This window comes from Zootoca vivipara, chromosome 10, assembly GCF_965207765.1.
Source record: "Zootoca vivipara chromosome 10, rZooViv2.hap1.1, whole genome shotgun sequence".
NCBI classification, from domain to species: domain Eukaryota; kingdom Metazoa; phylum Chordata; class Lepidosauria; order Squamata; family Lacertidae; genus Zootoca; species Zootoca vivipara.
Window position 1 is genome coordinate 54,171,037 of NC_142593.1, and position 27,261 is coordinate 54,198,297.

A 27,261-nucleotide genomic window follows, 5' to 3' on the forward strand; every position below is an offset into this window, starting at 1 on the left:
ATTTTATTCCCGTTGGCACCCTTGATAACAACGACGACGTTAATAATTTTGGACGCTGTAGACGAGTTTTGCTGCCGTGAGGGAAGCCCACCCGTGAGGGGGTGAACTACAGCGCCCAGAAGCCTTTGCGAGGACGTGCTTCGAGCGGGGCTTTTACTCGGAGGGTTTTCCCAACTACTGTAGTATCAAAGGGGTTTAAGGACGGGCCTTGCGCCTCCCCCCCCCCTACACGCAGGAAAGTGGACTCGGCGAAACGGGCGGGAAAACAGCGCCAGATTGTGTAATAACTCTTGTCCTCACGCACCGCAGTTCCTCCTCGGAACCTCGCCCCTTCCCCAACCATCACAGCAGGGGGGCGTGGCCCCGCCGGGCTCCGCCTCTCACGTCACGCGCCGGCCGTCGTGCCGCTGGAGGAGGAGGAGGAGGAGGAGGCGGGGGCCGCTCGGAGCGTGCAGGATGGTGGCGGCGGCAGCGACCGAGGCTGAGCCAGGCGGCGGGTAGAAAATGGCGGATTTCGAGGAGCTGAGGGTGAGGAGAAACCGATGGCGGCAGCGGCGGGGTTGACGGCGCGCTCTCCGCGGCCCTTCTCTCGGGACCCCTCCCGTTCGACACTTCCCGGTCCTTGAACAGCTTAGGCCGCCCTTCCCTCCGCCCTCCCGGCCGGCAAGGATCATCCCTCCGTCCCCCGGGACCGCCTCTCTCCCTCCCCTTCCCCACGCGGGAGGTGGCCCTTCGCCCGGCAAGCCCGCGATGGCCTCCCTTTCCCCGTGCCATTTCCATGCCGTGGTAGCGGCGTCCCCGTTAGCCGACCCGCGAAGAGGCGCCTCCAGCCGCCTCAGCGGACGGTTAACGGCTCGCAACTCGCGGCGTGAAAGGGCAGCTGTTGTTGGTCGCCTCCGCCGCCGGCCATGGAGAGCGGAGTCCCGCCGGGCTGATGAAAGCATACTTCGGAGTGAAGGGGCTTGCGGGAGGCTCGCGCCTCCCCCCCGGAATCCGGTTTCACTTCTGTTTCTCCCCCCCCCGCCCCAGTTTTTGTAACCTAGATGGCTTCCCCTCCCCCCCCAAAAGTCCTTTTTTAACGATCTGCCTTGTTTTCCCCATTTTATTTCAAAGCGCACCCCTCTCTAATCCTCCCTCTGGCTTAAGCCTCTTTGTCTCCTCTGCGAACGACCCCGACTCAAGAGAGCATCCTGTGATGAGCGGGGTTCGCATGCTTCACTCGCAGACAACCACCATCTCTGGGCACAACAAAGCGCGCCTTTGGGTCTCGAAGCCACTCGTGGTTTCCCCCTGATCGCTCATGTGGTTTCATGTTTCTCTCTTCCACCCTTCCATTCGGCATCTCTCTCTCTCTCTCTCTCTCTCTGTCTCTCTCTCTCTCTCCCTCCAATGTTTGGTTGGCGCCCTATCGCCGAAATCACAGCCCCGTCCATCTTTGCATCTCTCCTCCTTCCCAGCTCCTTTGAATGTAGCTCCTCTCCCGCTGCTTTTCTTCTTTTTTCATGTGACAGGGTTTGCAGTGCCTCTTTCTGCACCCTCTCAGATCTGCTTGTTCTTATCCTTGAATTTTGCCCTTGTAAAGCTGTTCCTTTTCTCCTGTGAATACTATTCTTCCTCACCCTGACATTTCATGTAGGTGGATCTTTTTTAATCCCACATTTCAGGGTCAGACTATTATATGGACATCCCTCTTTAATTCTCTACTCTGTTGCCTTTTCTTTTTCTTAAATGTCCATTCACCCTTTCAATTCCTTCTAGGTTTGGCAACCACTTGAGCCAAGCTCAAGATCTGTTGCAACCACTCTAAACCACTGCACTTTCTGCTTTCTCCCCCCCCCCCCTGTGCCACCCTCCCATTCATCCATTTCCCACCCTTTCCAAATATTTCTTGTCTGCTTTTGTTTTCCTACAAAAATTGGCTCTGCAGACAGCACCAGATCCCATGCAAGTCTTCAGCTACTAAGCTATTATATTTATTAGTGTGAAAGCATCATTACTTCATAAGGACTTACATCTAACTAAAAATATACTGTATAGCATTGGGCTGTTGTGTCTGTTTATATTTTGGGGACCCATGACCACAAATTATTTTTCTCAACAAATCAGAAAGCCTTCTTCAGTAATTTGTTGTTATTTATATTATTCATTTATTTCTAAAAATATGAATAGGTTCCCATAAAACACCCAGAAGCAATTTAACAATAAAAATATACATGTATATTCAATCCAATACAGATACAACTGGGAGAAAAAAAATATTCAAAAGATTTACAGTCATACCTCGGTTTAAGTACGTCTTGGTTTGAGTATTTTTCAGTTTAGGTACTCCTGTCTGGAACAGATTAATCCACTTTCCATTACTTTCAATGAGAAAGTTCGCTTCAGGTTAAGTACGCACTTCCGGAACCAATTACACTCATACCTCGGGTTAAGTACGCTTCAGGTTGAGTACTCCACGGACCATCTGGAACGGATTAATCCACTTTCCATTACTTTCAATGGGATAGTTCGCTTCAGGTTAAGTACGCTTCAGGTTAGGTACAGACTTCCGGAACCAATCGTGTTTGTAAACCGAGGTACCACTGTATTGGAAGTGTAAGTTACTCAATAGGCAATGAGAAGACAGCAAAGAAAGTAGATAATGGGAGGGAGTTCCAAATGGATGTGCCACCATACTAAAGGTTCTATTCTGACACTGTACAGAATGGGCCTCCTGATGAGATGGTATCTTGAAGAGTCCCTCTCCTGCAGAGCAAATTACTGGTTGGGTATATAAGAAGTGAGGTGATCTTTTAAGTATGTTGATCACAAACTGTATAGGACTTGTACACCAGCCTGGTAGCTAACCGTCAGCCAGTGCTTTCAGCAATGACATAAAATGATGGTAATATTCTGCCCCAGGGAACAGTTGAGCAACCTGGGGGCCAGTCCACATAGAGTACACTGCAGCAGTCCAGTCTGGAGCTTATCAGCACATGGATGGCAACGATCAGGCTGTCCTGGTCCAGAAGCAGCCATAGCTGTCTTCATCACCTGAAGCTGGTAGAAGGCAGTTCTAGCAACTCAGGTTACCTGGTCTGCTAAGTGACGGAGATGGATCCAGGAGTAACCCCCAGACTTTGACCCGGCTCCTTAAGAAGTATTATGATGTCGTCCAAAACAGGCAATTGATTACCTATAGTTAGGAGTTTGAGGGACAAAATAACACATGGATTGTGGCAAGATCATGAGTTAAACCTCATTAAAATGTATTTTGGATCTTATACCACATCCTGTATGACTGAATAAATTTTATCTGGATTTGTTTCTTGAGCTGGAGTAGACTGAATTGGAGAAACTGTTATTATAAATACGTATTTTGGCATATTTTTTAAAAACGTGTTGAATAAAAAATAGTTTGCACTGAATTTGTATATATATGTGGGGCATTGGGGGGGGGAGAAAGAAGCATAAAGTGATTTGAAAGACTGTGTTCTTGCATCAGATAGTTTCCCTGCCCTTGATAATTTCGTTGTCTGTCTTTAAAGTTTCCTAAGATATACCTGGTGAAACTTTAGTATTTGAGGTATAGTTTTTGGAAAGTTTAAGATTAGGGTAATCTAAGAAACTTCAAGAAGAATGTAAAGGTTATAAATACAATACAATTCTGCCCATATGTGCCATTGCTTTTATTTTTTGTCTGAAAATTCTATCAAGTGATTTCTTCCCCTGCTGAAATATGTGTCCCACAGAGCTTTAAATATGCAAAACATTTCATTGATTCAGATTTATTCTGTTGATTGTGTCAACTATGTCAGCACCAGCTTATTTTAACAGCAGAAGTTCTTAGAAGCAAGGAAGGAGGTGATATATTCTGCACTTAATTGCTAGTGTTTGCCTCTTCATAGTTACTGATTAGCACTCCACTTGATAGTATTTTGTTGAAGTACCTCCCTTCCTGTGATATTCTGTATATTTTAATATATGTATTATATAAAAATGTTTAATTGTTTTAAATGATTCATTTTTTGTGTTTAGCTTGTTTCTATTTTAGCTGTAAGACGCCTTGAGTTCCTATCAGGGAAGAAGGTGGGATATACTAACAACAACTCCTTACATTGGGGAAATACCTTGCCGCCTCCTCTGTAAATTAAGCTGATTTTTTTACCTATTCAGCAGTAACCGATCATATAAATAACTCAATTATTTTTGGCTGGTGGAGGTCAAAAGAAGGCTGGGCTGCAGAATGATGTTCTCAGATTGCAGACATTTTCAGATTCACCCTCTTGTACAGTCATACCTTGGTTTAAGTACGCTTCGGTTTGAGTACTTTCAGTTTAAGTACAGTCATACCTCGGTTTAAGTATGCCTTGGTTTGAATATTTTCAGTTTAAGTACTCCGCGGACCTGTCTGGAACGGATTAATCCACTTTCCATTATTTTCAGTGGGAAAGTTCGCTTCAGGTTAAGTACGTTTCAGGTTAAGTACGGACTTCCGGAACCAATTACACTCATACCTCGGGTTAAGTATGCTTCAGGTTGAGTACTCCGCGGACCCATCTGGAACAGATTAATCCACTTTCCATTACTTTAAATGGGAAAGTTTGCTTCAGGTTAAGTACGCTTCAGGTTAAGTACAGACTTTCGGAACCAATTGTGTATTTAAACCCTGGTACCACTGTATATTGAAGCAAATTATGTATTCTGTGCGCACTTTGTACATGTTTTAAGATAAAAGATAACATCTCTTGCAGAATAGTCAGCATATTTGTACTGATGCACCTGCAGGTTACAGCTGCTAATAACAGTGTTGCTGGGAACCACTGTGTAGCAACATGTGCCCAATTTTTTTGTTGTTGCATAAGGGGAGAATACAAACTCCTGTTGGAGATAAGTGGTTAATGTTTGCTATCCAAAACTGTGCATCTGTACAAACGTGTCCCTGAAAACAGTCTTGTGGTTATCTGAGCATTCCTTGTTTCCCACAGGAGCTTGCATTAATGACATTGTACTGTGTGCGTAATGCTGAATTATCTTCACTCAAGGACTTGATTCTGAGCTCTATTTCTTTTTAATCTTGAGGGATTTAATCTTTGTACTAGGAAGATGCCTTTTATTTTCAGGCTAGAGCTGGGCGATAACTGGTTTTCAATATCTCAGTAGATCACCAGCTAAACATCGTGATATATCAATATATCACTATCTGAAATAAAGAAGTAACCACGTAGAGGCGAACAGGACAATATCCTGGCAACTGCTACTATTAAGGGTCTAAAACTGATAAATGATGATATTGTCAATCACCTCATGGTCACTTTCATCAGCAGGCAAGCCAAAATGTATTCAAATGAGACTTGGTTTTGGCCTTGGCTACTGAAAGGGATGCGGTTGGTGCTGTGGGTTAAACCACAGAGCCTAGGGCTTGCCGATCAGAAGGTTGGCAGTTCGATTCCCCGCGATGGAATGAGCTCCCGTTGTTCGGTCCCTGCTCCTGCCAACCTAGCTGGACTGCCAGTAGGCCTGCTAGGTGGCAGAAGCAGCAGCAGCCTGGCAGCAGTAGCACAATGATCAGCAGTCTGCGAAGCCTCGCCACAGCTGTGGGCCGTGGCAGCAGAAGCAGTGGCAGCCTGCGAGGCCTTGTCATGGTGGTGGCAGTAGTGGTGGCCTGCAAGACCTTGTGGCAGTGGCAACAGCAGCAGCGGCCTGCCAGGTCTTATGGTGGCAGAAGAGCTTATTTATTGAATTTCTCTCCCAGCTTTTCCTCCAAAGAATATATAGTTCACTCCCCGCCTCAGTTAATCCCTACAACAACCCTGTGAGGTAGGTTAAGAGGTTGTGACTGGGCCAAGGTCACCCAGTGAGCTTCAGGACTTAGGGGGGATTTGAACCCAATCTCCAAGGTCCTAGTCTGACACTCAACTACTACACCACCCGAGCTACCCAGAGTGCTTTTGCTGGGGAGCAGTTGCGTAAATAAATATGAGGAAAGCAAAATGTCACTTGGAGAAGGATCTGAAATATTTTCCTTGAAGCAGTTTAATGTGTTGTACCTGAATTTCTAACACTAGTACTGATGATGTGGGCACACTCGCAGCTTTCCATACGCATAACTTCTGTTTGGACTTAATATTTACCTCTTGCAAACTAGTGTCTTTCTGCAATGCCTACTTCAAGTTTATTTTTAGTAATGCTTCATTTTATTTTTCTATTAAGTGTTCTGCAACTGAAAGAACTATAATATGGAATGTATATAACACGTATGCGATAAGTGTAGCATAGCATGTAAAATTTCCAAATCTTCCTTAAAAGGCATTTCTTCCTTGCCCTTCAACTAAAATGGTTCCCAGGGCATCTGAGGCAAGAGCTTTACTAAACAAGACAGTCCCTGCCTGCAGGTTTACAACTTTAAAGGCGCAGCAGAAAAGGGAAAAAATGGATTGGAAGCCAAAAGCCAGGCAAGTAACCGTGGAGACCAATTCTTAAAGGGTCAAAGATTTTTTGAATGACCGTCTTGAAACTGTTCAGGAACAGGAAGAGCCAAAAAGCCACCCATTTGCTTGAGCCTTACATGTTACGCAGGTCCCTGTTATCTTGTCACCCTCCAAAATCAACAGCTGATACACATGTTTCTGCTGCCCTTGCCTTCTCTGCTTCCATCAATGTCCCTGAATTGACTTGTGTTCTCATGACTACATGCTGGTTTAAGCCATGGGTTAAGTCTTGCTTTTCTATCTATTTAGATACTATTTAGTCCCTGGTTTGCACACAACTGGAAGCTGTGGTTAACTTCATCTTCCTAGTCTGAAATGATGCAGGAGCAAGGGGACTGCATGGAACTTGTGTGCATCCTTGTTTATTTAGCCACATTTGGATCGCGAGGAGTTCTAGGTTGACCATTTGTTGTCAGGATTCCATGTAGCAGAGAATGACTATAGCCAGTGGAAGAAGTAGGACATTTTTCTACTTGTCTTATGCTCTGTTTTCAGGAATTGGGAACATAAGTCTTTGTCGGGATAGCAAGTGACAACTACACCAAACATAATTTGATAGTCTGCTGTGTACATCTCCTGTAATAAGTTGGAATGTGTTTAGAGGAAGAAAATATTCTTCTCTGAATTTTAATACAGATACAGAGATATTAAAGTATAGAGCAGGCATAGTCAAACTCAGCCCTCCAGATGTTTTGGGACTACAACTCCCAAGATCCCTAGCTAACAGGACCAGTGGTCAGGGATGATGGGAATTGTAGTCCCAAAACATCTGGAGGGCCAAGTTTGCCTATGCCTGGTATAGAGGGACAGTTCAGTATCATGTTTAAGTTACAGGGCAAAAATGGAGAACAGCCTAGCCTTTGGTGTTCCCCTTTCTATACTTAAAACACTGAAATTATAGTACAGTACGTTTGCAACTTATGCACTTTTAACATGCACATTCAGCTTTACGAACTTGGCAAGAATTTTTTTAAAAAAATCAAAAATGGGACAGGCATCCAGGGGGAGAAAATTTGCAATCCCACCCACCATTGCACCCAATGTGTTTTGACTACACAATTTTAGCTTTAGGTGCTATCCCCAGAACATAACCCCTGCATAAATTGCAGGCTAACTGTAATTCAAAATGTCATTTGTTTTCCAGTTATTGAGCACTATGATATTGGACCAATCAAACTCATTCTTTTTTTGACTGATCACATAACCAGCCCCTGCTCATCTTGAGTTTGCCTTCCTAGTCTTGACCCCATCCTTTTCAATTTTGTTTTACCAAAATGTTTGGTAAACATTGGAATAAAAGCCTCAAATAGCAAACCTCCGTAGCCATTCTCCATGCTACTATGTCTTCCTACTATTTTTTCTTTTACAGACACAAACATGGTGACCCCTTTAAGAAAACATCACCCTTTAAGATGAACAAGATATATAGCTAAGAAAAAACAGAAAGCTATCTCGGCAGCTTCTAACTTACAAGTAAGAATACCCCAAATTATGAAAAGCACACAACGTTATTCTAAAAATAAAAATGCACACACAGAGCTAGAACCTTAATACAGTGGTACCTCGGGTTACAGACGCTTCAGGTTACAGACTCCGCAAACCCAGAAATAGTACCTCAGGTTAAGAACTTTGCTTCAGGATGAGAACAGAAATCGTGTGGCTGCGGCGCAGCAGTAGCGGGAGTCCCCATTTGCTAAAGTGGTACCTCAGGTTAAGAACAGTTTCGTGTTAAGAACGAACCTCCAGAATGAATTAAGTTCTTAACGCGATGTACCACTGTAGTATTATTTCAGTAATAAAACTAGCTTGATGTGAACTGAATACAAATTTTAGAAATGAATTTGAAATCTTTATAGAAGAGGATAGTTTAAAGCACCATTTACATTCTTAAATTATCCCATGAAGTCTGTCCTCATTTTAAATGTCCCTTGGTTACATCATTTGTATGAAGTGACTACTTAAAACTAAAAGGCTAAAACAACCGAGCAGGCCAGAAAGAAACAAGTAGAGTATAAAATATTAAAAGGAAGGGAAATTCTTGGATAATTGAGGTTACTGAACATGGCATTCCTACAGTATGAAGTTGACAAGTTCACCCTGTGGATTACACTAAAGTAAACAGATCCCTCTTGTTTAGAACCACCTTAACCAAGTATTTAATTAATGATGTTGTTGTTTAGTCGTGTCCGACTCTTCGTGACCCCATGGACCATAGCACGCCAGGCACTCCTGTCTTCCACTGCCTCCCACAGTTTGATCAAACTCATGTTGGTAGCTTTGAGAACACTGTCCAACCATCTCGTCCTCTGTCGTCCCCTTCTCCTTGTGCCCTCTATCTTTCCCAACATCAGGGTCTTTTCCAGGGAGTCTTCTCTTCTCATGAGGTGGCCAAAGTATTGGTGCCTCAGCTTCACGATCTGTCCTTCCAGTGAGCACTCAGGGCTGATTTCCTTCAGAATAGATAGGTTTGATCTTCTTGCAGTCCATGGGACTCTCAAGAGTTTTTAATTAATATTAAAAACAAAATGCAACATTTAATGGATCATGGCTTGTTTCTAAAACAAAAACAATGCAAATGTACATAATATACTATGGAATGAGTACATAATAGTTGTATAAACTTTTTTTAAAAGTGCCTATTACTGGGTAGTAATAGAATATAATGTGATGGGTAGTCAGAATATAATCTCACTTTGAGTCTTCTGATGCAAATGGGATGAATTTGGAAGGATAAGAGTCCTGTGTTCTCTTACCACTCTTCCTGTACAAGCAGGACACGAGGGTGCGATGTGATTCCAAAGTTCCATTCTCCTTAAGAGTACCAAGTTCTTTTGAAGGCTTGCTTGGAGTAGATTGAGAATCCCCAAACATGGGGTTTGTTCATTTATTTTGAAGCATTTTCACCTTGCTTACCAACTAAAATACTTGAGGTGGCTAATATATTTGAAGTACAATGAAATACAGAAGAATTATTAGAGTGGGGCAAAGGTTTAAGTTCTCTGATTTTCCAGTTGCCACTCTGAATTGAATCTATTGGTCCGGAAATAAGTTCCGCAGAGGTTGGTACTTATTGGTGGGCTACTTCAGATGTCTCAGTTTCTGACTCGGGTGGCAAATGCAGGGAGCTGTTGGAGAGAGTAAAGGTGTCTAATTTTTTAAAAAATAGTGCCCACCTGTTATCACATGCAATCCTTGCGTGGGGTAGAATAACCCAGTTTTAAAATCATATCCATTATCAGAACAATATAAAATGAGAGCAGCTGAAACAACCTGTTCAAACTGTAAGGCCATTATTTCTTACTACCTGGGGTCAACAGCTAACATCCTACAGATGCCCGAGCAAAGAAGCTTGTTTTCAGTTTGAGAAAAAGAGAAGTTGCTAACCATGCCTCAAAGGAAAGGATTAAGAGCCATCCATCAGTCCTCAGATGTTTCCTGGCTTCCCATGCCTGGTAGATGTTGCTACAAATGGAAATTAGGAGTACTGTATCTCTTTTTCAAGCAAACTGGCCATGCCAGCTCATTAATTACCGTAACATGACACCTACATGACACCAGATTGTCATGTGGAACTGCTGCTATGACTGCCAGTCATCCTGTGATGACCAAGACAGGTCAGCATGTAACCAACTCAAAATATAGAAATCCTGATGGAGTGTTTAGTCCTCAGTATTATTATGATGATCAGGAACTCTTGGACAAGATTTTCCATTTGGAAGCAAAGTGACGCTTAATTATGCAAGCTATTAATGCTTGTGCAAAAGCCCAACATATTCATTGCAAGTTGTAGTAATGTTCAGAATCTTCTGTTTTTACATTGTTGTATGTAGAAAGCAATAGTGCTTCCTCTTGATGCTAAGCAACCTGCGCAGCTATTGTTAAATCTTTGTTTCATTAGATGTTGCACATTTGCTTAATTCTACAATATACTGTAACTTCAAAACCTCTGTCAATTCTGAAAACTGCCATAGCAAGCCAATGTCTCTTGCTTTTAAAACTTTTTGCATAGAATAAAATAAAGCACTGCAAGCATCTGTGGGAACGGAATGACTATAAGAACAATACAGTACACAAAAACTGAACTACCATTTTCATCTGCCTGTGTTGAACTGGAGAAGTTGGAATGGGGAAATTTGTCTTAAACTACAACTGTTTAGGAAGCATACATTCTTAATGTTTCCTGCTGTACAGAAATGAGTATGTAATTATTATTGTTTTTTAAGTGTTGCTGTCGCGGAGGTTGCTGACTACCCTCAAGCAATGACACTCCAAACCATCTTGTCTTTAGTGCTTTTATTAAGCAAGCTATTTACAAAGCAAGAGCTTCAGGAAAACATGTCTACTCATTGCTATCAGATTCTCCCAATGGCGCTTTTTGGCTCCTCCCCCAGCAGAGTAGTTTGGGGACCCCAAATCCCCTCCTCCTGCGTTTGCGAGCCGCTGATCTCCTCAGTTCTGGGGTGAATTTGAAAGGACGCTCCTCTGCTGTTTCCCCGCTTGAACTTTCTACTGGCCTCTTTTTCCTTGCTGATATCCCAGGCTGCAGGAAGGGCTCTTGTATACTGTCTGAGCCCTGGTCCCTTCCGCTCACTTCCTGCTTCCTTTCTCCTGTCCTCCTATTGCTGTCCGAGCTGTCAGAGAAGCTGGATTTGATGGGGGGTCGCTGCTCCCTGTAAGCCCACCCCCTTACAGTTGCGTTCGTGCATAGAAATGATCCGCCAAGGAAAGCAAAGAATTATGCTCACTTCCTCCAACTACCCCATATACATGAGAGCTGATGTGGTATAGTGCAGGAGTGGTCAACTATTTCAGACCGAGGTACCCATCTTTAACCCAACAGTGTATTTGGGGACCCATTTATTTCCCCTCATGTATTTGTATGGTGGTAGCATTGCTGTCATTACTCACTTTGGATCAGGCCTCAGCCCAGTAGTGGGTCCCAATCCACCAGTTAAAGACCAGTAGCATAGTGGATAAGATACTGTGCTACAAACCAGATACTGTGCTACTGTGCTACTGTCCTTGGTTTGAATCTCTGTTCTGCCATGACATAATCGAGAGGTGGCCTTAGGTAAGCCACTCTTAAGACATACCAGTATGTGTATCCATAGACTATGGGGAATAATAATAGTGAATTGCCTTGCTGGATTTTTTTCTATGTGAAGTATTCTGAACACTTGAAAGCACTAGAAAAATATTAGTGTTCTTCCATTGACTTCTGCTACTGGTTTAATTTACATTATGCCCCGAGTTCTCTCTGGTTCACTAGGGCAAGCTTTGCCCCTTCTCTAGGAGTTCACACAGACAGCTTTTTATTGGTAATAAACTACAACTTAACTCATTTCCCGCTGCTTTCTTTTCTTAAATCCCCAAGTCTGTTTTCTCATCCACTGTTCAAACTTGTGAGATGGTAAGTGTCTTCTGCTTATGTTAAAACATTATCTACATTGGTGCTGTATAAATAATAAAATTCCTTTATGTGTGCAGCACTGGTTCTGGCTGGCGTTGCCAATATGTTTGTGTCTGTATTTCTTGTGCTTTGCGACTGAGGCGAGAGTAAAAATGATCAGAAGCAAACTACAGTATTGTTTTGTGACTGTAATGATACCTGTGATTATTGCAGCAGTTATAATGTGGGCAGCTGGTAATACTGTCTAAACATGTTGGCTACAGAACTAAAACGTGTTGATTCTGACTTAGCTTGTTTTAAACACTGAAAGTGCAAAGAGCTTTACTTGAGAGTTTCACATCTTGGTTGATAGATGGAAATAAACAATTTTCAGCATAAAGGAAAAATGAGAAGCTTTATCAAACCATTTGTTTCATCTTCTGCACTGTTCTCACTTGTTTAAGGAAGGCAACAGATTTTGAAAAGAGATAACCCAGATAAATATTATTAATATTTATTAATGTAGTCCCATCCATGTGCATGGTACTTCTCAAATAATGGAAAGACATTTGACTGTCCCAAGGAGATTGATATTGAAACACACACAAGGAGACAGCAGAGGTGGATAGAGAAGAATATGTGATATTTTCACATAATCATGCTTAGATTTAGTATAGACATCATATCTGCTTAAGACCAGCTGTTAAAAGCAGGCTAGAATAGGAAAGTCATTGAGTGCTTCCAGAAGGCATTTAGAGGTTAGACTTTGATGGATCTTTTAGGGAAGGAAGTTCTACATCAGTGGGGCAGCCACCACAAATGTCTCGTCATTTGCTTTTGCTATTTGAACTTTGCTTACATGTAGAAACGGTTTAGATGGTTGTGATGGACCAGCGGAAATAAGGCCTACCATCTTAACTAGCTTAGATAGAACTTCCATGTTCAGAAAACTGATCTGACGTGCTTTCCTGCAACTTTTTGGAAGTTGACCCTGTATATGAGACACCCTTTAATTCTGTCCTTGTGGTTGTAGATTTCATTCAAAGCACAGTTAACATGCGGTGGCTCATGCTTTGTTTTTGTTTTTTTGGTAATGTTTCCACAATGTGGCCGTCACGTTTCCTGTAAAAGAGACTAAATCATGAAGGCTTTGCTGTTGCTGTCTCCATGTATGATATATGATACAGTATAGTATCTAAAGAGCCTCTAAAGTGCAATTTACAACTCCTTTTTCATTTTACATGTTCATACCTGTATGTTCAGTGCTCTCAGTTCTTGTCTGATACACTGTTTGTCTGTTTCCCCCTTAGAATATGGTATCAAGTTTTCGGGTCTCTGAACTACAAGTGCTGTTGGGCTTTGCAGGACGTAATAAAAGTGGACGCAAACATGACCTCCTAATGAGGGCATTGCACTTGCTGAAGAATGGCTGCAGCCCAGCAGTTCAGATAAAGATCCGAGAACTCTACAGGCGACGATATCCCAGAACAATAGAAGGTCTTTCTGACTTGTCCTCTTTAAAGCCTTCAGTCTTCAATTTGGACAGTAGCTCATCTCCCGTGGAACCTGATTTAGCTGTTGCTGGTCTGCACCCAATACCATCTACATCAGTCACTCCTCAATCCCCATCCTCACCTCTTAGTTCAGTGCTGCTCCAGGACACAAAGCCACACTTTGAGATGCAGCAGCCATCACCTCCAATTCCACCTGTGCATCCTGATGTTCAGCTGAAGAGCCTTCCCTTTTATGATGTACTAGATGTTCTAATCAAACCTACAAGCTTAGGTAAGTGGGATTTTTCATCTGTGAGCAATGCAGATCATTTAACTGTCTGCAGCTGGGGTGCACCTACCTCAGAAAATACAGCATGCTAACACTCAAGACACTACCGCTGGCCTTATTGGAGATGACAGTAAAGTTATTAGCTTGCCAAGCTGCTGAAATGTACGGAGTATAGCTGCTTGGGGAACTGATAGCACTAGGTGAACTTTTAAATGCATCTAAATGCAGAAGTATGATTTATGCACTTAATCCGAAAGACCTGAAAGCTACACAGTTCTATTACTTAAAAGTCATGTTTTTGTGAAATTGGGAAAGTTATAAGACACCCGTTTCTGTACTGTCTTCTGTAGACTCTGGAGTTTCTCAGTGAATTAAAGCTAAACTTTTCTGTGTTCCTCTGCAGTACAGAGCAGTATTCAGAGGTTCCAGGAGAAGTTCTTTATCTTTGCTTTAACACCACAGCAAGTCAGAGAAATCTGCATTTCCAGGTAACAGCAGAACGTCTAACCTGAACTTCCTCATCCCAGATTTGGTTAATTTTCTTTGGCAGAATTCCAGACCTCTTGGAATCCTGAAAACTATTTCCTAGCAAAATTGTAGTATCTCAGTTAATCTTGTAGAATGAACACATTTTTCCAAGGTAACAGTGAGAGTGGGCAGAATGTTCAGAAATGAGAACCCTATTGGAAATAAGATAAACTTATGACAGCTGCTAACTTGTAAGTTCAGGTGCATGTAATTTTTATGAATATGGTGAGTGCTAATTCATGATGCGTAAATATACAGTATTGAGGCTTCAGCCTGTCACCCCCACAAATACAGTAAATGGACCTAGCAAAGATGACACTTTGGAAGTGCTGATGAATTCGGTGGCTGTTCCTCTGATGTCTCAGAGAATATTTGACAGCCCTCCTGTAGGTTTATCTCTGCAACTATGAAAGCTAGCCATTTGTTCGCAGAGTTTCACTTGTTGCCGTCTATGGGAAATGGATACACTTGATCTTTTGCTGTCCATAGTGTTTTATGTGTACAGTATGTGTATCTGTGTGTATCTCTCCGTATATCTGTATCAATAGTGGACTCTCACTGTGCTTGCATATACTTACACTCATGAAAGCAAGGTCGAGTTACAAATCAGGATTAGGAAGGTAACCTTTGTATGAGGAGTTGACTTGTTAAGCGATAAAGCAACCTTAGACTTGTTTAAGTAATTTCTGCTTTTGTTGTGACAGGGACTTTTTGCCAGGAGGCAGAAGGGATTACACTGTGCAAGTTCAGCTGAGGTGACTTCAACTTATTTACATAAATGTATAAATGCCTCTTTCAATGGAGTACATTTTATTGTGCTGCCATTCAACAATATTCTTTTCTGCAAACAGGTTATGCCTGGCAGAAACCAGCTGCCCCCAAGAAGATAACTACCCTAGTAGCTTGTGCATAAAAGTAAATGGAAAGCTATTTCCATTGCCGGTAAGCTGTTGAAATTTTTGATGGCACATCTGTTTTAAACTTCTTGTAATCCTGACTTGCCAGCCCAATGGGTGCTATACTGTCCTGATCCACTGGCTGAAAGGAGGGCTCGTGGGAGGGGTTGGGTGCAGGGATACCAAAGGATGTTAAAAACACCAGAGTGATCTCTTCAAGTGCTTTATTAAAGAAGGTGTAGACTTACATCAAAGCAGTGTGCCAGTTCTCATAGCTTTTGCAGACACATGACAGACTCCGCAGCAAGGAGATGTATACATTCTTTATGCAACAAAGAAAGCATACATCATTTAACCTTATTAGCTGAGGGCATAGGTGGCAAGTACCCAAACCTTACTGATAGCTGCCCTTTCCTGGGCTTAGAGCCCAGCACCCCAGGCCCCACAGATAAGGGTAACATCAAAGCTAGCCAATTAGCCTATATCAAAGCAAGTGAATATAAACATATATGAGCTCATTGCTGTAACAACTACCAATGAATTGTGGGGTTATCTTGACTACCAATATGGCGCTAGCAAAGCTTCCAGAACAGTTCACCTTTGGTTCAATGCAAATACTGGTACCTTCTGCCACACATCTCTACCGGTAAATGTGTCTAGAATGAAAGTTATGGAACTAAATAACTAGTATTTGGATCTGAGAACAAATACAGTTACAAAACTTGGTTGATGCTGCATCAGTGTGCATTATTCACAAAGTAGATTTGGAAATCCTTTATTCACAGCTTGGAATTTCCCCTAAATTCCTTCTCTGACTTAGTTACTGGTATAGTGCTATAGCCAAGTTTGATTTCCCAAAGCAAAGCTTCAAGTAAACTAACTAACTTTCTTAGGGAACTTCTTTCATAAAAAAGTGATGCGGTCTTTTCTTCCCTCCCTCAAACTTAAGTTACTAAGGCCGCAATCCTATGCAGTGGTACCTCTGGTTAAGAACTTAATTCGTTCCAGAGGTCCGTTCTTAACCTGAAACTGTTCTTAACCTGAAGCTCTACTTTAGCTAATGGGGCCTCCTGCTGCCGCCAGAGCACGATTTCTGTTCTCATCCTGAAGCAAAGTTTTTAACCTGAGGTACGGTACTATTTCTGGGTTAGCGGAGTTTGCAACCTGAAGCGTTTGTAACCCAAGGTACCACTGTATGCGCATTTGGGAATAAGACCCACTGAACCCATTGAGGCTTACTTCTGAATAAACATGTATAGGATTGTGCTGTAAGGTTCAATGGAAAGAAATGGATGCTTGGCAAATGTTTTAACTTCCATTGAAATCAATGGGACTTTAGTGTTTAATTTTAGCTTGCATATGCTCTAACTTACTAGAAATTGCAGCTTTTTGAGCAGTCTTCAAAGAGAAAATATATATAAATGGAAAAATGATTTTTGTGTCTCTGTTTTTTAGGGATATGCTCCACCACCCAAAAATGGAATTGAGCAAAAGAGGCCTGGGCGCCCCTTGAATATTACATCTCTAGTCAGGCTATCTTCTGCAGTGCCAAATCAGATTTCTATTTCCTGGGCATCTGAAATTGGAAAGGTAAATTAAAATCTTTCTGTCTTGCAGAATGACTTCATGTAAAAAAAATATGTAGAATTGTTCTGAATGAAAAGTGTACATCCTTGCCTTGGGTTTCTAGTGACCTACGTGCAATGAAACAGGAGGGTTGGCGGCTAGAGCACAGGTCCAAATGTGGGTGAGGCTGCACCATTGTGCCTACCACATGGTGGTGAAGAAGAAAGCTTACTTCTCCACCATCGCTGCGTCTGCAAGTAGCTGCCCAGCAGAGCTTTGCCTAGTGGTGAATTGGCTTTTGTCATCTGGCCTAGAGTGCATTGCTCTGACACCCTCAGATGCCTGCTGGACAGAGATGACTTGGCCGCTGTATTCCCTGCTTTGGTAACTTCCAGATTGAGTTATTATAGAGTTATTATAAAGTGCTCTAAGTACCGCTGCCCTTGAAGATGACTTGGAAACGTCTGTTGTCCAGAATGCAGTGGCAAGATAAGGCTGGGGTTACCTTCTGATCTTATCTAAACTGATTTAAAACCACTGTGCTGGTTGTTTCTGGGCCCAACTCAAGGTGCTCACGTTAGCGTTTAACACCCCAAGTGACTTAGGACCACAATGCCTGTAAGACCGCCTCCTTGCCTACAGACCCTCTTGGGTGCTCCTTCACCCACAGAAGCTTTGTGGCACCTCTGTGGCAGCTCCTAAATTGAGGAACTCCCTTCCCATAGTGGTGCATCTGGCACTCTCGTTATACTTCTTTCAGTGAATGCTGAAGATGCACCTCTTTATCCTAGCTTTTGGCATTTGAGAGGTATATTTTAGGACCCACCTTATTTCTGTAATTTTAGATTGTTTTAAACAGTTTTTAATATTGTGTAATAATGTTTTAATATTGTGTTTCAATAGTTAATTGTTGTAACTTGCCCTGGGACCTTAAGGTGAAGGGCGGATAATAAATTGTAATAGCAATAAATAACTAATTCATGCAAAACTCTTTCTCTTTCTTAACGTAATATGATCTGCTTCTGTGTGTCTGTCTGCTGTAAATAGAGGCTTGCTGTTGATGATGATTTGTATACCACCTTTTATCTGAAGATCATTTGTCCATGAAAAAGACCTTTTCATTCTTTCACATTTCCTCTCCTGTAGAATTACTCAATGTCTGTGTATCTTGTACGCCAACTCACTTCAGCCATGCTGCTACAGAGGCTAAAAATGAAAGGTATTCGAAACCCTGATCATTCCCGGGCACTAAGTGAGTAGATAATTCTTGTGTTTTTCTTCCTGTGGTTACATGTTTGTCTTGGGCTGTAGGTTTCTAATAAAAACAATTGGGTGGCTCCTCATCAGGGTGGTTCTTGGCAGACCATGTGGCTAAGTGTGATTACTACTGGGGTATTAGTGCCATAGTGCAGAAGAAAATACTTTTTTTATTTTTGAAGGGCTGCTTTGACATCTAATAGGAATCAAAAGTGTTACTTTGACTTCCTGAAGCATTTTACACTATCAAACCATGAATATGTATACTGAAAGGGGCAGTAGCTAGAGTGTCAGAGTAGGGTGCAGGAGGCCCCATCTTTAGATCCTTGTGTAGCCATAAAGCTTACTGAGTGACTATCTCTCAGCTTTGCCTGTCTTGCTTGCAGGGCTATCGTGAGAATAAAATAAGGTGGGAGAGCCATGTATGTCAATTTGTGATTATTTGTATATAACTAATAGCTGAAATGCAAAAGAAAGTTGCAAAGTAGCATCAGCTCCCCTTAAAACAGTGATATACCCAAATCCCATTTTTTAAAAATACTTTGCTTATTTAGATTGGTTTTACGGAGTTAACTTTGCTATCAACCTGTTGAAATTACATTAAGGGCAAAGTACTATTTCGTATTCTACTTTTACAAATTGCCGTACTGAAATCTCGGGAATATGCTAGGTCTAGAATAAACCCTGCAACAGTTTCTGAGCCTGGTGTTGAAGTGCAGATTTTTGTTTCTGCATACACAGTTGCAGAGGATTCTGGAGCTGTTCCAAATACCCAGCTGGGCTGGTAAAGAGAGTCTTACATCATGTCTCCCATGCTGCTTAAGTCTGGTGGCTGCCATTCAGAACTCTGGGGCACCTCTTCACCTTGCACTTAGATTTGCATAGGCAGCTGGTTGGTGTGAGAGCAAAGTCCCAGCAACATGTTCTAATCCACTGCTCTAAATGCATTCATTTTACAGATTTTATATAGCAATTGTATCATGGATGGGAAACCAGTAGGAGAAGTTCCAATGTGCAGCTTTGAAATTTTGGCAGTGCCATTATCATTTTATGTTGAAATTACAAATTCTTGAAATAGCTGGGCCGTATATTATTCTCTCAAGCTTTTAAGTAATCAAGAATTGCACATTAAAAGTTATAGTCCAGCAAGATATTAAAGCATTTGTTTTAAATCTTTCCCTCCTTCTTTTTAAAAATAATAGTTAAAGAAAAACTCACCGCTGACCCAGATAGTGAAATTGCGACTACCAGTCTGCGAGTATCATTAATGTGTCCCGTAAGTAGAGTTGGATAATAGCTTGGAATGATGTCTTACAGGGAAATTATTTGCTTTGATTAAAACACTTTTTATTTCAGCAAGGCTATCCAGACTCCTAACTTGGTCACATTTTTAAATATTTGCTGATTGTATCTGAGTATTATTGTCTTAAGTAAACTGTTCAGAGGTTATACATTTTTTCTGAACAAAATAAAGAATAAGAGGTAGACTCTGCAAATAAGTATGTCACTACAGTACTAATATAGGCAAGTTGCTATGGTTTGCATATTTATGTGGAATTTGGGTTTTAGTGTGGATTTCAAAGCCCCCTAAACTATAAAGAGAAAGCTGATAAGATGTTACTACATCTTCTAAAGATGTCTGGTAGAACTGGTTTTATTTTAATTTTAAAGGTTTTACTGTGTTGGTTGTTTTTTTTAAGCAGCAGCAGTAGTTGTTGTTGTTGTTTGAGCTTGCTATACACAGCTTAGAGATACTTTAATATATTAAGTGGTGTATAAATTCCCTGAACACTAAATACACACATACTGTTAGTGGGAGCCCTCCTAAGCCCAAAGAAAAGCCGCTTGATCCATTCACATACAGAGCTGCAAAGATTCTGAATCAAGGTGCCCAAATGTCTACACTTCCATCACCATCTCCACTAACATAACATCTCTAATGGGATCTGTGAAGTGTGCAAGTCTCATGTCCACGACATGTTGTGCTTTCAGTGGCATTTGTATGTGGCACTTTATGCAACACGAAAACTTCCTTCCTTGCTTAGAGCGTGTCATTTTATGAGGTGAAGCTTAATTTTTTCTTCAGTGAGAGGTCTTAAAATAGGTTTTTGGGTGTGAGGAATTAAAATCTGCTATTTTTGTGATTGGACAGTATTTAGCTTGGTGAGTCTACATTTTATGAAGAATTACATAAACTGCTTTTGGAAAAACCAACAATTTTTAATTGTCCCTTCTGAAAATGTCAGGTAATGCTTAATAATAATTAGAATATAACTGCAAGTACTTGGTAATCATTTTTAATGATTTCTGTGCAGTTTGACACACATTTTACTTACCGTACCACCATATTTTCCCTACAAAGCAAAACTAATTATATCAATTTAACAAAATATCTTAATTTCCAAGTTACTTTACAACTTTTTAGCACCCTTCATTTTTGGAATATGAAAGTTGAAAGATTCAGCATGCCCTACAATGAGTTTGACTGATCTGTTATGGAAGGCAATCTGATGGCTGAGAGGCTGTAATTTGGGGGTGGGGGTGTGTGGATCAATGAGGAGTTTGCCCCTTACCTAGGAAGGCCCACCCACACTTTAGATTGCTACGCATGTGCAGATCAAGGCTCCAGACTTTCACAAACAAGCAAGGATTGTATGGTTTTGTCTTTTTCATAAATGCACCCAATTCCATTCGCTAACAATGGCTCTCTCACCTCCCCACCCTTTCCTTCCATCTCTGCCTCCCTACCTTGGATGCTTTTCACTTTCTACGTGACCTGGTCTCTAGCTGGGGAAAATGCGGCTAACAATTCCCTGCCGTGCCGTTACTTGTACCCACCTGCAGTGCTTTGATGCTGCTCTCTATCTACAAATGAATGAAAAGAAACCCACCTGGATATGTCCTGTGTGCGACAAGAAAGCTGCATACGAGAGTCTCATCTTGGACGGGTAAGACAAGGAGGTGGTATCTCGCTTTTTCAGGTGGCAGTAGCTGTGCTCTTAGAACTATAAAAGCAGTTTGCTGCATTCAGTGAATTAACAGCAGGAGCTGCCTAGCAAGTAAGCTAGCATTGTGTCTTCCCAGAGGCGTGTGTTTGGTTATGGTAAAGCCATAAAGAATTGGAACTAACCTGCATTTGAAGCTTGGAACTTGTAGCCCATGACACACTCTACTCTTTAACCACAACTTAAACGATCACCAGCATTACCCATTTGGCCTATATAGATCTAATGTGATAAAAGGGTTATAACCTTTTAAATTGCCAACCAGCTTCTAGAGCTATAAACCTGGCTTGAGACGTAGTTGGCTCCCATCAGAGGTCTGTGAATGGATTTATATGATTGAGGTGACACGAAGTTCATTTATGAATGTGAGTCGCAGGGGATCCCAATCCTGTCAAATGGTTCCAAAGGCTGATGAATTAGCTGTTGTCTCATGGTTAGAATCTTTATCGAACCTTGTGGAACACAAGGATTGATGTGGGACTTTAAGTAAAGTATTAATCTGATTTATAAATTTTTAACTTTGAGTCATTTTGAACAATATCAAATGTAAAAATCCTTTGATCTAATATCTCAAACCTATTCTCCACAAAAATTCACCCTGCGTGGGTAGAAGCCTCATACCTTGCCAGGGTCAAAACAATTTGTGGTTCATTACCAACAACTCAGTCCCAGAATGAATACTGGTAGGACCCAACAGCAGCTAGTTAGCTGTAGCTCACATGGGTAAGAGCCATTGGGTTGGGGTGGAGCTGGGAGGACATCCTTTTGGAAGGGAAGCTTCTCTTTCTAAGGCAGCCATCACTCAAAGACACCATCAGAACAGACACAAACTAGTAACGTTTAATGCTCTTTTCCAGACTCTTTATGGAAATTCTAAATGAATGTTCAGATGTAGATGAGATCAAATTCCAGGAGGATGGTTCTTGGTGCCCTATGAGGCCGAAGAAGGAGGCTCTGAAAGTTGTCAGCCCGCAGTGCACCAAGGTAGAAAGTAAGTAACTTTGAATTCAGGTCATGAAACCCCTGTCCCAGTTGACGTGAGAACCTATCCAGGCTGACTGTTTACTCCTATTTGCAGAAGAGGCAGCAGATACTTTTGCCTCCTTGCAGTAATGGCCTCCCAGTTCCTTCACTATCTGGCTCAGAAGCTGGGCATGATTTTTTAAATGTGTCTCTCCAGAGGACAAATACCTACCTGGCCTATTCTTTCATATCTCCATTCATCTGTTTATCATGTTATTTATCTGTTAAGTCTTTCTCACTGCTATTTTTCTAGAAAAAGAGGTGCCAAAACTCAGCATGAACATCTCCTCAGTTCTCTTATAGTGGCAATGGCACCCACCTGAGAGGTGCCGGAACTGAGTTCCGACTGAAAAAAAAGCCCTGGTCTTGTTCTTGATTTCTTTTTCTGAGCTTCTTTCTCCCTACATAGGGACACAAAAAAAACCTAAACTTTTGTTTTCTCTCTTGCTTCATGCCTTCTTCTCATGGCACCAACAGGGAAGTGCTGTAGAACAAAGTCTTCCAAAACAACCCTGCTTCTGAAGAGTTACACTTCTGAAGCATCTGTCCTCCATGCCCTGCAAAGTCAGAAAGGGAACTCCTCTAGAGGCCCAGCAAAGCACAGCTTAGCTGCAACTCCACTCAGCTCCACTGCCAACTTCAACAAACAAGGGAAACTGCTGGTGGAAGTCCCTGTCAATGTGTCCAGACCTTCAGCTTCTCAGGTGCAGAACGGAGCAGTATCCCAGTTCTGGTCTGCCCTAGTGGAAGACTCTGCCCGTTTGCAGTCAAATGCCAAGGAAAAATGACATTCCTTTCACAGGCCACCAGGTGGCTGCAGAGAGTCATTGGTACTGTCCTAACAGTTCCTGTACAGCCGTGGGAATAGTTCCAAATGTCTGCCTCTCGTCAGGGTCCTGGATGCTACCCGTGCGTATTTGGTCAGAATGATGCAATTCTGCACCTTTTTCTGCATTTATCCTCAATGCTCAGTTCCTTGAGAGAAATAAAGAGCCATAATTGTTTATAATTGAGCAGCTGTGTAAAAGTAAGAAAGTACACCCAAAAAAGGGGAGGCACACGCCGTCCTCCTCTTCCTCCATGGAGTCTCCCTAGCCCAGTGGAAAAAAGTCACCCAGAGCCCCAGCATGAACCATGCTGAGTCTCTCTCAACCTCCTTTTCTAACTCAGGTGAGTTGAGGGTAATCTCCTGATTCACACTCACTGGCATGAGACAGAATTCTATATTTAAAAATCTTAAGGATTCCACAATAGTCAGTTTACTCCACTTCTGGATGTAGGTTCTTGGATTCAACAGCTCTTGTTAGGAGCAGGTCTGGAGAAAGAATCAATAAACAAAAGAACCCATAGGCTGCAAAGGACAAGAGTGAAGGGTTGAAACTTTTCTGGAACTTTAAACTTTATATCTGGGATTCTTCATGCCCCCACCCCCTTGGCCTCATTGCAGAAGAAATGGTGAGTCAAGCCTGCAGCCGAATAATGTAGTCATTCCTTTAATGGAGAAAAGCAGAGTAGCCACTCAGTTCAAACAGTCTGGCCACAAGGTGTCTGTGTCTGTGTCTGTGTGTGTTTGCAGGAGGGTAAACATCACCCCTGTTGCACTTTAGACAATTGCTTTGCAATTTACTCCTTTCAACCTTATCACCAAAAGTGCACATCACCTCAAAAGACAAGGAGATCCTATAGCCTTCGTTTTGATTGGTTGCACTTTTTCTTTCCAGGTTCCAGCATGGTCAGCAAGCCCTGCTCCATGCCAATCAGTGAGGTCAGCAAAAAGAAAGTTGACGTCATTGACCTCACAATTGAGAGCTCATCTGATGAAGAGGAAGATGCGCCTCCCAAAAGGAAATGCATATATATGTCCGACACACAAGCAAGTCCCACCAAAGGGTTGGTTAATTTTTCATGTGAATAATATTATCTGTCCTGGTTTGTTTATCTATCAGTTCCCCATCATGGCAGCTTGGGTTTGGGTTTCTCTTCTCTGCTTGTACATGTGCTGAGTCCATCTCTCTCCACTCTACCCCTGCTTACTTGGAAGCCTCTTCTCTAATTATTTCTTGTTTGATTAAAGATGCCCAAACGCAGCTAGCTGTGTTAAGGCAAGCAAAATTCATTTTTGAAGTGTCTGTCTGCAGGCAGATCAAATCCCACCCTGGGTTTAGGAATTGAGAAATGCTATTGCTTTAGTCTGTTTCAGAGGAACTCTTTCTCTCTACAAAGTGCTCTTCTAGCTCCAGAGTCCAAAATGGTGTGTAAGGTAGTTCATAAAGGAATTCTTGACCTTTTCTTCCTCTTCAAGCAGTGTGGATTACACTGGTTTTTGGCCACTGTAGATTGTATTCCTTCATAGAACAAGAACACCCTTAGGGTTTGCCAACTGCTGATCTATGCACTGAGTGATCTCCCTATGGTCCAATAGGAGGCAGGTTTTTAGAAGCAAGATTTGGCCAGGGCACGGACTCGAAAGGCCCCTCCCAATTCCCATTGGGAACCTGCCTCCTAGTTTCCCAGTCTGCTTTGCTCTGAGGGAACCAGGGTGTCAGGATACATAGGCTTCCAATCTGATGAATCAGGAGTGCTCTTATTGGCACACAAAGTTGGCGCTGGCTGCTTTTGGCCAGTCTGGTCTTTTCCTGCAGTGCAGGAGGACCTCTTTGGATTGCTCTTCCCCACAGCCAGAACAGAAGTGGTTAATCATTTTTTGACTGAGGACAGCATTGACCTATAGGGCTGCATGTCAGAGTGGGTGTGGATTTTGCTGTCTACACAGTTCAGTGTTGGGAGCTTTGCTCTGAAGTACTGTAACGTTTTTTTATGTGCTTGTGTGGTTGGATTCTGCTTTTAAAATCCTCTTTGACTGTAGTTCTAAAGAATGCATTTTGTGAATTGTCCTGCTGGCCTGCCTTGGGCCATGTTGGCAGGATGAGCATCCAAAGAGACAAAAATGAAAATGCTTACAATAAAGACCCACACTGGTTGTGTGTATTCTGATGACGGAGTCTAAGAGGGCTCAGCTGTGCACAGCTTACCTTCCTGCTGACTGCTGGGTTGTTTCTGACATTCCACCTTCTGTTTCACCCACAGGGTGCTCATGTATCAGCCGTCTACTGTACGAGTGCCTGGAGTGAGCACAGTGGACCCTTCTGCTATTCCACCCTCATTAACGGACTACTCTGTACCATTCCATCACCCACCAATATCAAGTATTTCATCAGATTTACCTGGTAAGGCTTCTTCTTCTGAACTTGATTCTGATATCAGTTGGGGCAGATATGACTTAAGAATCAAATCAGCATAGGATGAGAGGATAAAGGGTAAAGAGAGAGGATCATGTCATCTCATTTTTATGTCTTCTTGAGCAGGAAGGGAGAGGTAAAATAAAGTTATTCCTGGGTTTTCCCAGTTCTCGTCATCCTTCACCCTTGCACCACAATGTAACATTGAGATTTCTCCATGATGCCTCTTCTTTCAATGCAATGTTTTTTATTCTAGGTTTGGATTTTCTTTCTTTAATCCCAGTTGACCCACAGGTAAATATATGCATTACAAATTATTTATTTTTGCTTTTGTTGTTGCTTAAACTGGAATAATGTAGACATGAGTGAAGGGGGGCACTTCTGCTATCTGATAGTTAGATATGGGGCATTTTTGAAAATTATTGTGACTGCTCTCCCATGGTTCTCTGTAGCATTCACATCTAAGATTTGAGACTGATTGTTTTAACATCCTCTACGAGGTGTGGGTTAAAAACTTGAAGCAGTGGGAATAATTTCTTGAAGGAATGCTTCCATCATTTAATTTCATTGGCTTCTCCTTCCTTTCCCCTCCCACCCCTTTTAAGCAGGCCCATTAAGCACGCTGATGGTTTGTGGTTAGGTTACCAATAACCAATGATGTACTGAGATGACAGGTTCCTTGTAATCTTAGCATGCCTGTCTCATAGAGAGATTTCAGAATTACCCTTTTTGAGCCTTGCAAAACCGTATTAATTGACCTTGTCTTAACTTTGCTTACTCTAGCTTGGATGCTTGCACTTTTTCCCCCCTGTGTGTTTTGTCTCTCTTCCTTATCTGCACCATTGTTTGTTTCAAGCAGTACTGTCCTCCTATGTTTTTGGATAGTCTCACCTCGACGTTGCCAACAAGCACCACCCCCAGCAACATCATCACCTCCACCAGCCACCACGAGAGCAGCACTCGCGTTAGCTCCTCAGGCCGGAGCGAGACGGCAGTTATCACCAGCAGCAGCGGGAGCAACATTCCTGACATCATCTCTCTGGACTAAAAGCTGGCAAAATCTGCACAGGGTTTGTCCATTCACATGCCTAAATCCCTGGACTATCCGCAACTTGGACCTTATTTGGGGTATTTATTTGAAAGGAGCGGGGGGGAGGGAAACGCTTTGGATTTTTTTTTATTTTTTAACCCTCTATGTGGATTGACAGTACCACAAAAAGAGGGTGGGAAACTTGACTGGAAGGATTATATTTTTGGGGGGTTTTTTCCTGCTCAGTTTGGGAAGAATGTGCTCAGTTTGAGGATGCCAGCCCTTCAAGTTTGCTCTAAAGAAACAGACGTGGGTTTACTATGTGGATTCCAGGGCAGATTTCATATTTTGATTTTATTTTCTCGTTACATTTAGCAATAATGTGAACAGTTTTGTTAAAAATAAAAAGCACTTAATTTCTCTGGAATAACAAACGTAAGGACAAGAGGAAGCTGGCAATTTCTTCAGTGGAGGACAAACTTTTGTGAAAATAATAGGTGTATAAACTGTATGTTTGCCTCTTTACTTCTCCAGTTGCTTCACCATCTCCTTCCCAAATCTGGATATATATTTTTTCCTTTTTGGAAGCTCATGCTGCTTGGAGAATGTTCAGTTAACGACTGCGAAAAAGGCACAGAAATGTGGGGGGAAAGAATGCTATGCAAAGGTCAGCTTCAGAAATTTAATCCATGTTCACAAAACAAAGAATTCAAAACCCAGCAATTAGCTTTCAGGACAGGATTATCAGTTCTCCGTGGATGAAGGAAAAGACTTTCTGCTTTTTCAAGTCCTACAAAATGGCCAGTGCTTCAGATTTGCGTGTGGTGCTAAGCCTCTGCTGATTCAGCTTGTATTATGCCATATTTTGTAGCCACAGAAAGAATCTATGCCCATCATGAGGTAGAAACTGTTTCTACAACTGTCCAGTCCACATTAAGTCAAGTTGCTGCTAGGAAGATTGATCCTCATTCCCTTTAGAATAGTTATGAGAATGATTTACTTGACTGCATAGATGACATAGCATTTCAGATCTCTACTTTGGAAAAATAAATAAAAGCAATTTTCCCATTTGAAGA

At 42.1% G+C, this 27,261-nt stretch overlaps 1 protein-coding gene across 8 annotated transcripts; it reads left to right on the forward strand.

Annotated features, from left to right (window-relative positions):
* The first annotated feature begins 401 nt into the window (after positions 1 to 401).
* On the forward strand, positions 402 to 27,259 carry PIAS2 (protein inhibitor of activated STAT 2). 8 transcript variants are annotated; one of them, XM_035100420.3, is made up of 16 exons: positions 402 to 528; positions 6,289 to 6,434; positions 7,840 to 7,943; positions 13,170 to 13,644; positions 14,045 to 14,129; positions 14,874 to 14,924; positions 15,021 to 15,111; positions 16,521 to 16,655; positions 17,778 to 17,883; positions 19,091 to 19,164; positions 20,676 to 20,836; positions 21,751 to 21,884; positions 23,638 to 23,806; positions 25,004 to 25,143; positions 25,412 to 25,449; positions 26,012 to 27,259. In XM_035100420.3, the coding sequence occupies exons 4-16, from the start codon at positions 13,173 to 13,175 to the stop codon at positions 26,201 to 26,203; spliced, it is 1,848 nt and encodes a 615-aa protein (XP_034956311.1). In that variant the 5' UTR covers positions 402 to 528; positions 6,289 to 6,434; positions 7,840 to 7,943; positions 13,170 to 13,172; the 3' UTR covers positions 26,204 to 27,259. The 8 variants fall into 8 exon arrangements, with proteins under 8 accessions (XP_034956311.1, XP_088508988.1, XP_088508990.1 ...); XM_088652862.1 differs by having other exon boundaries at positions 26,015 to 27,259; XM_088652864.1 differs by having other exon boundaries at positions 26,041 to 27,259.
* The last annotated feature ends 2 nt before the right edge of the window (positions 27,260 to 27,261 follow it).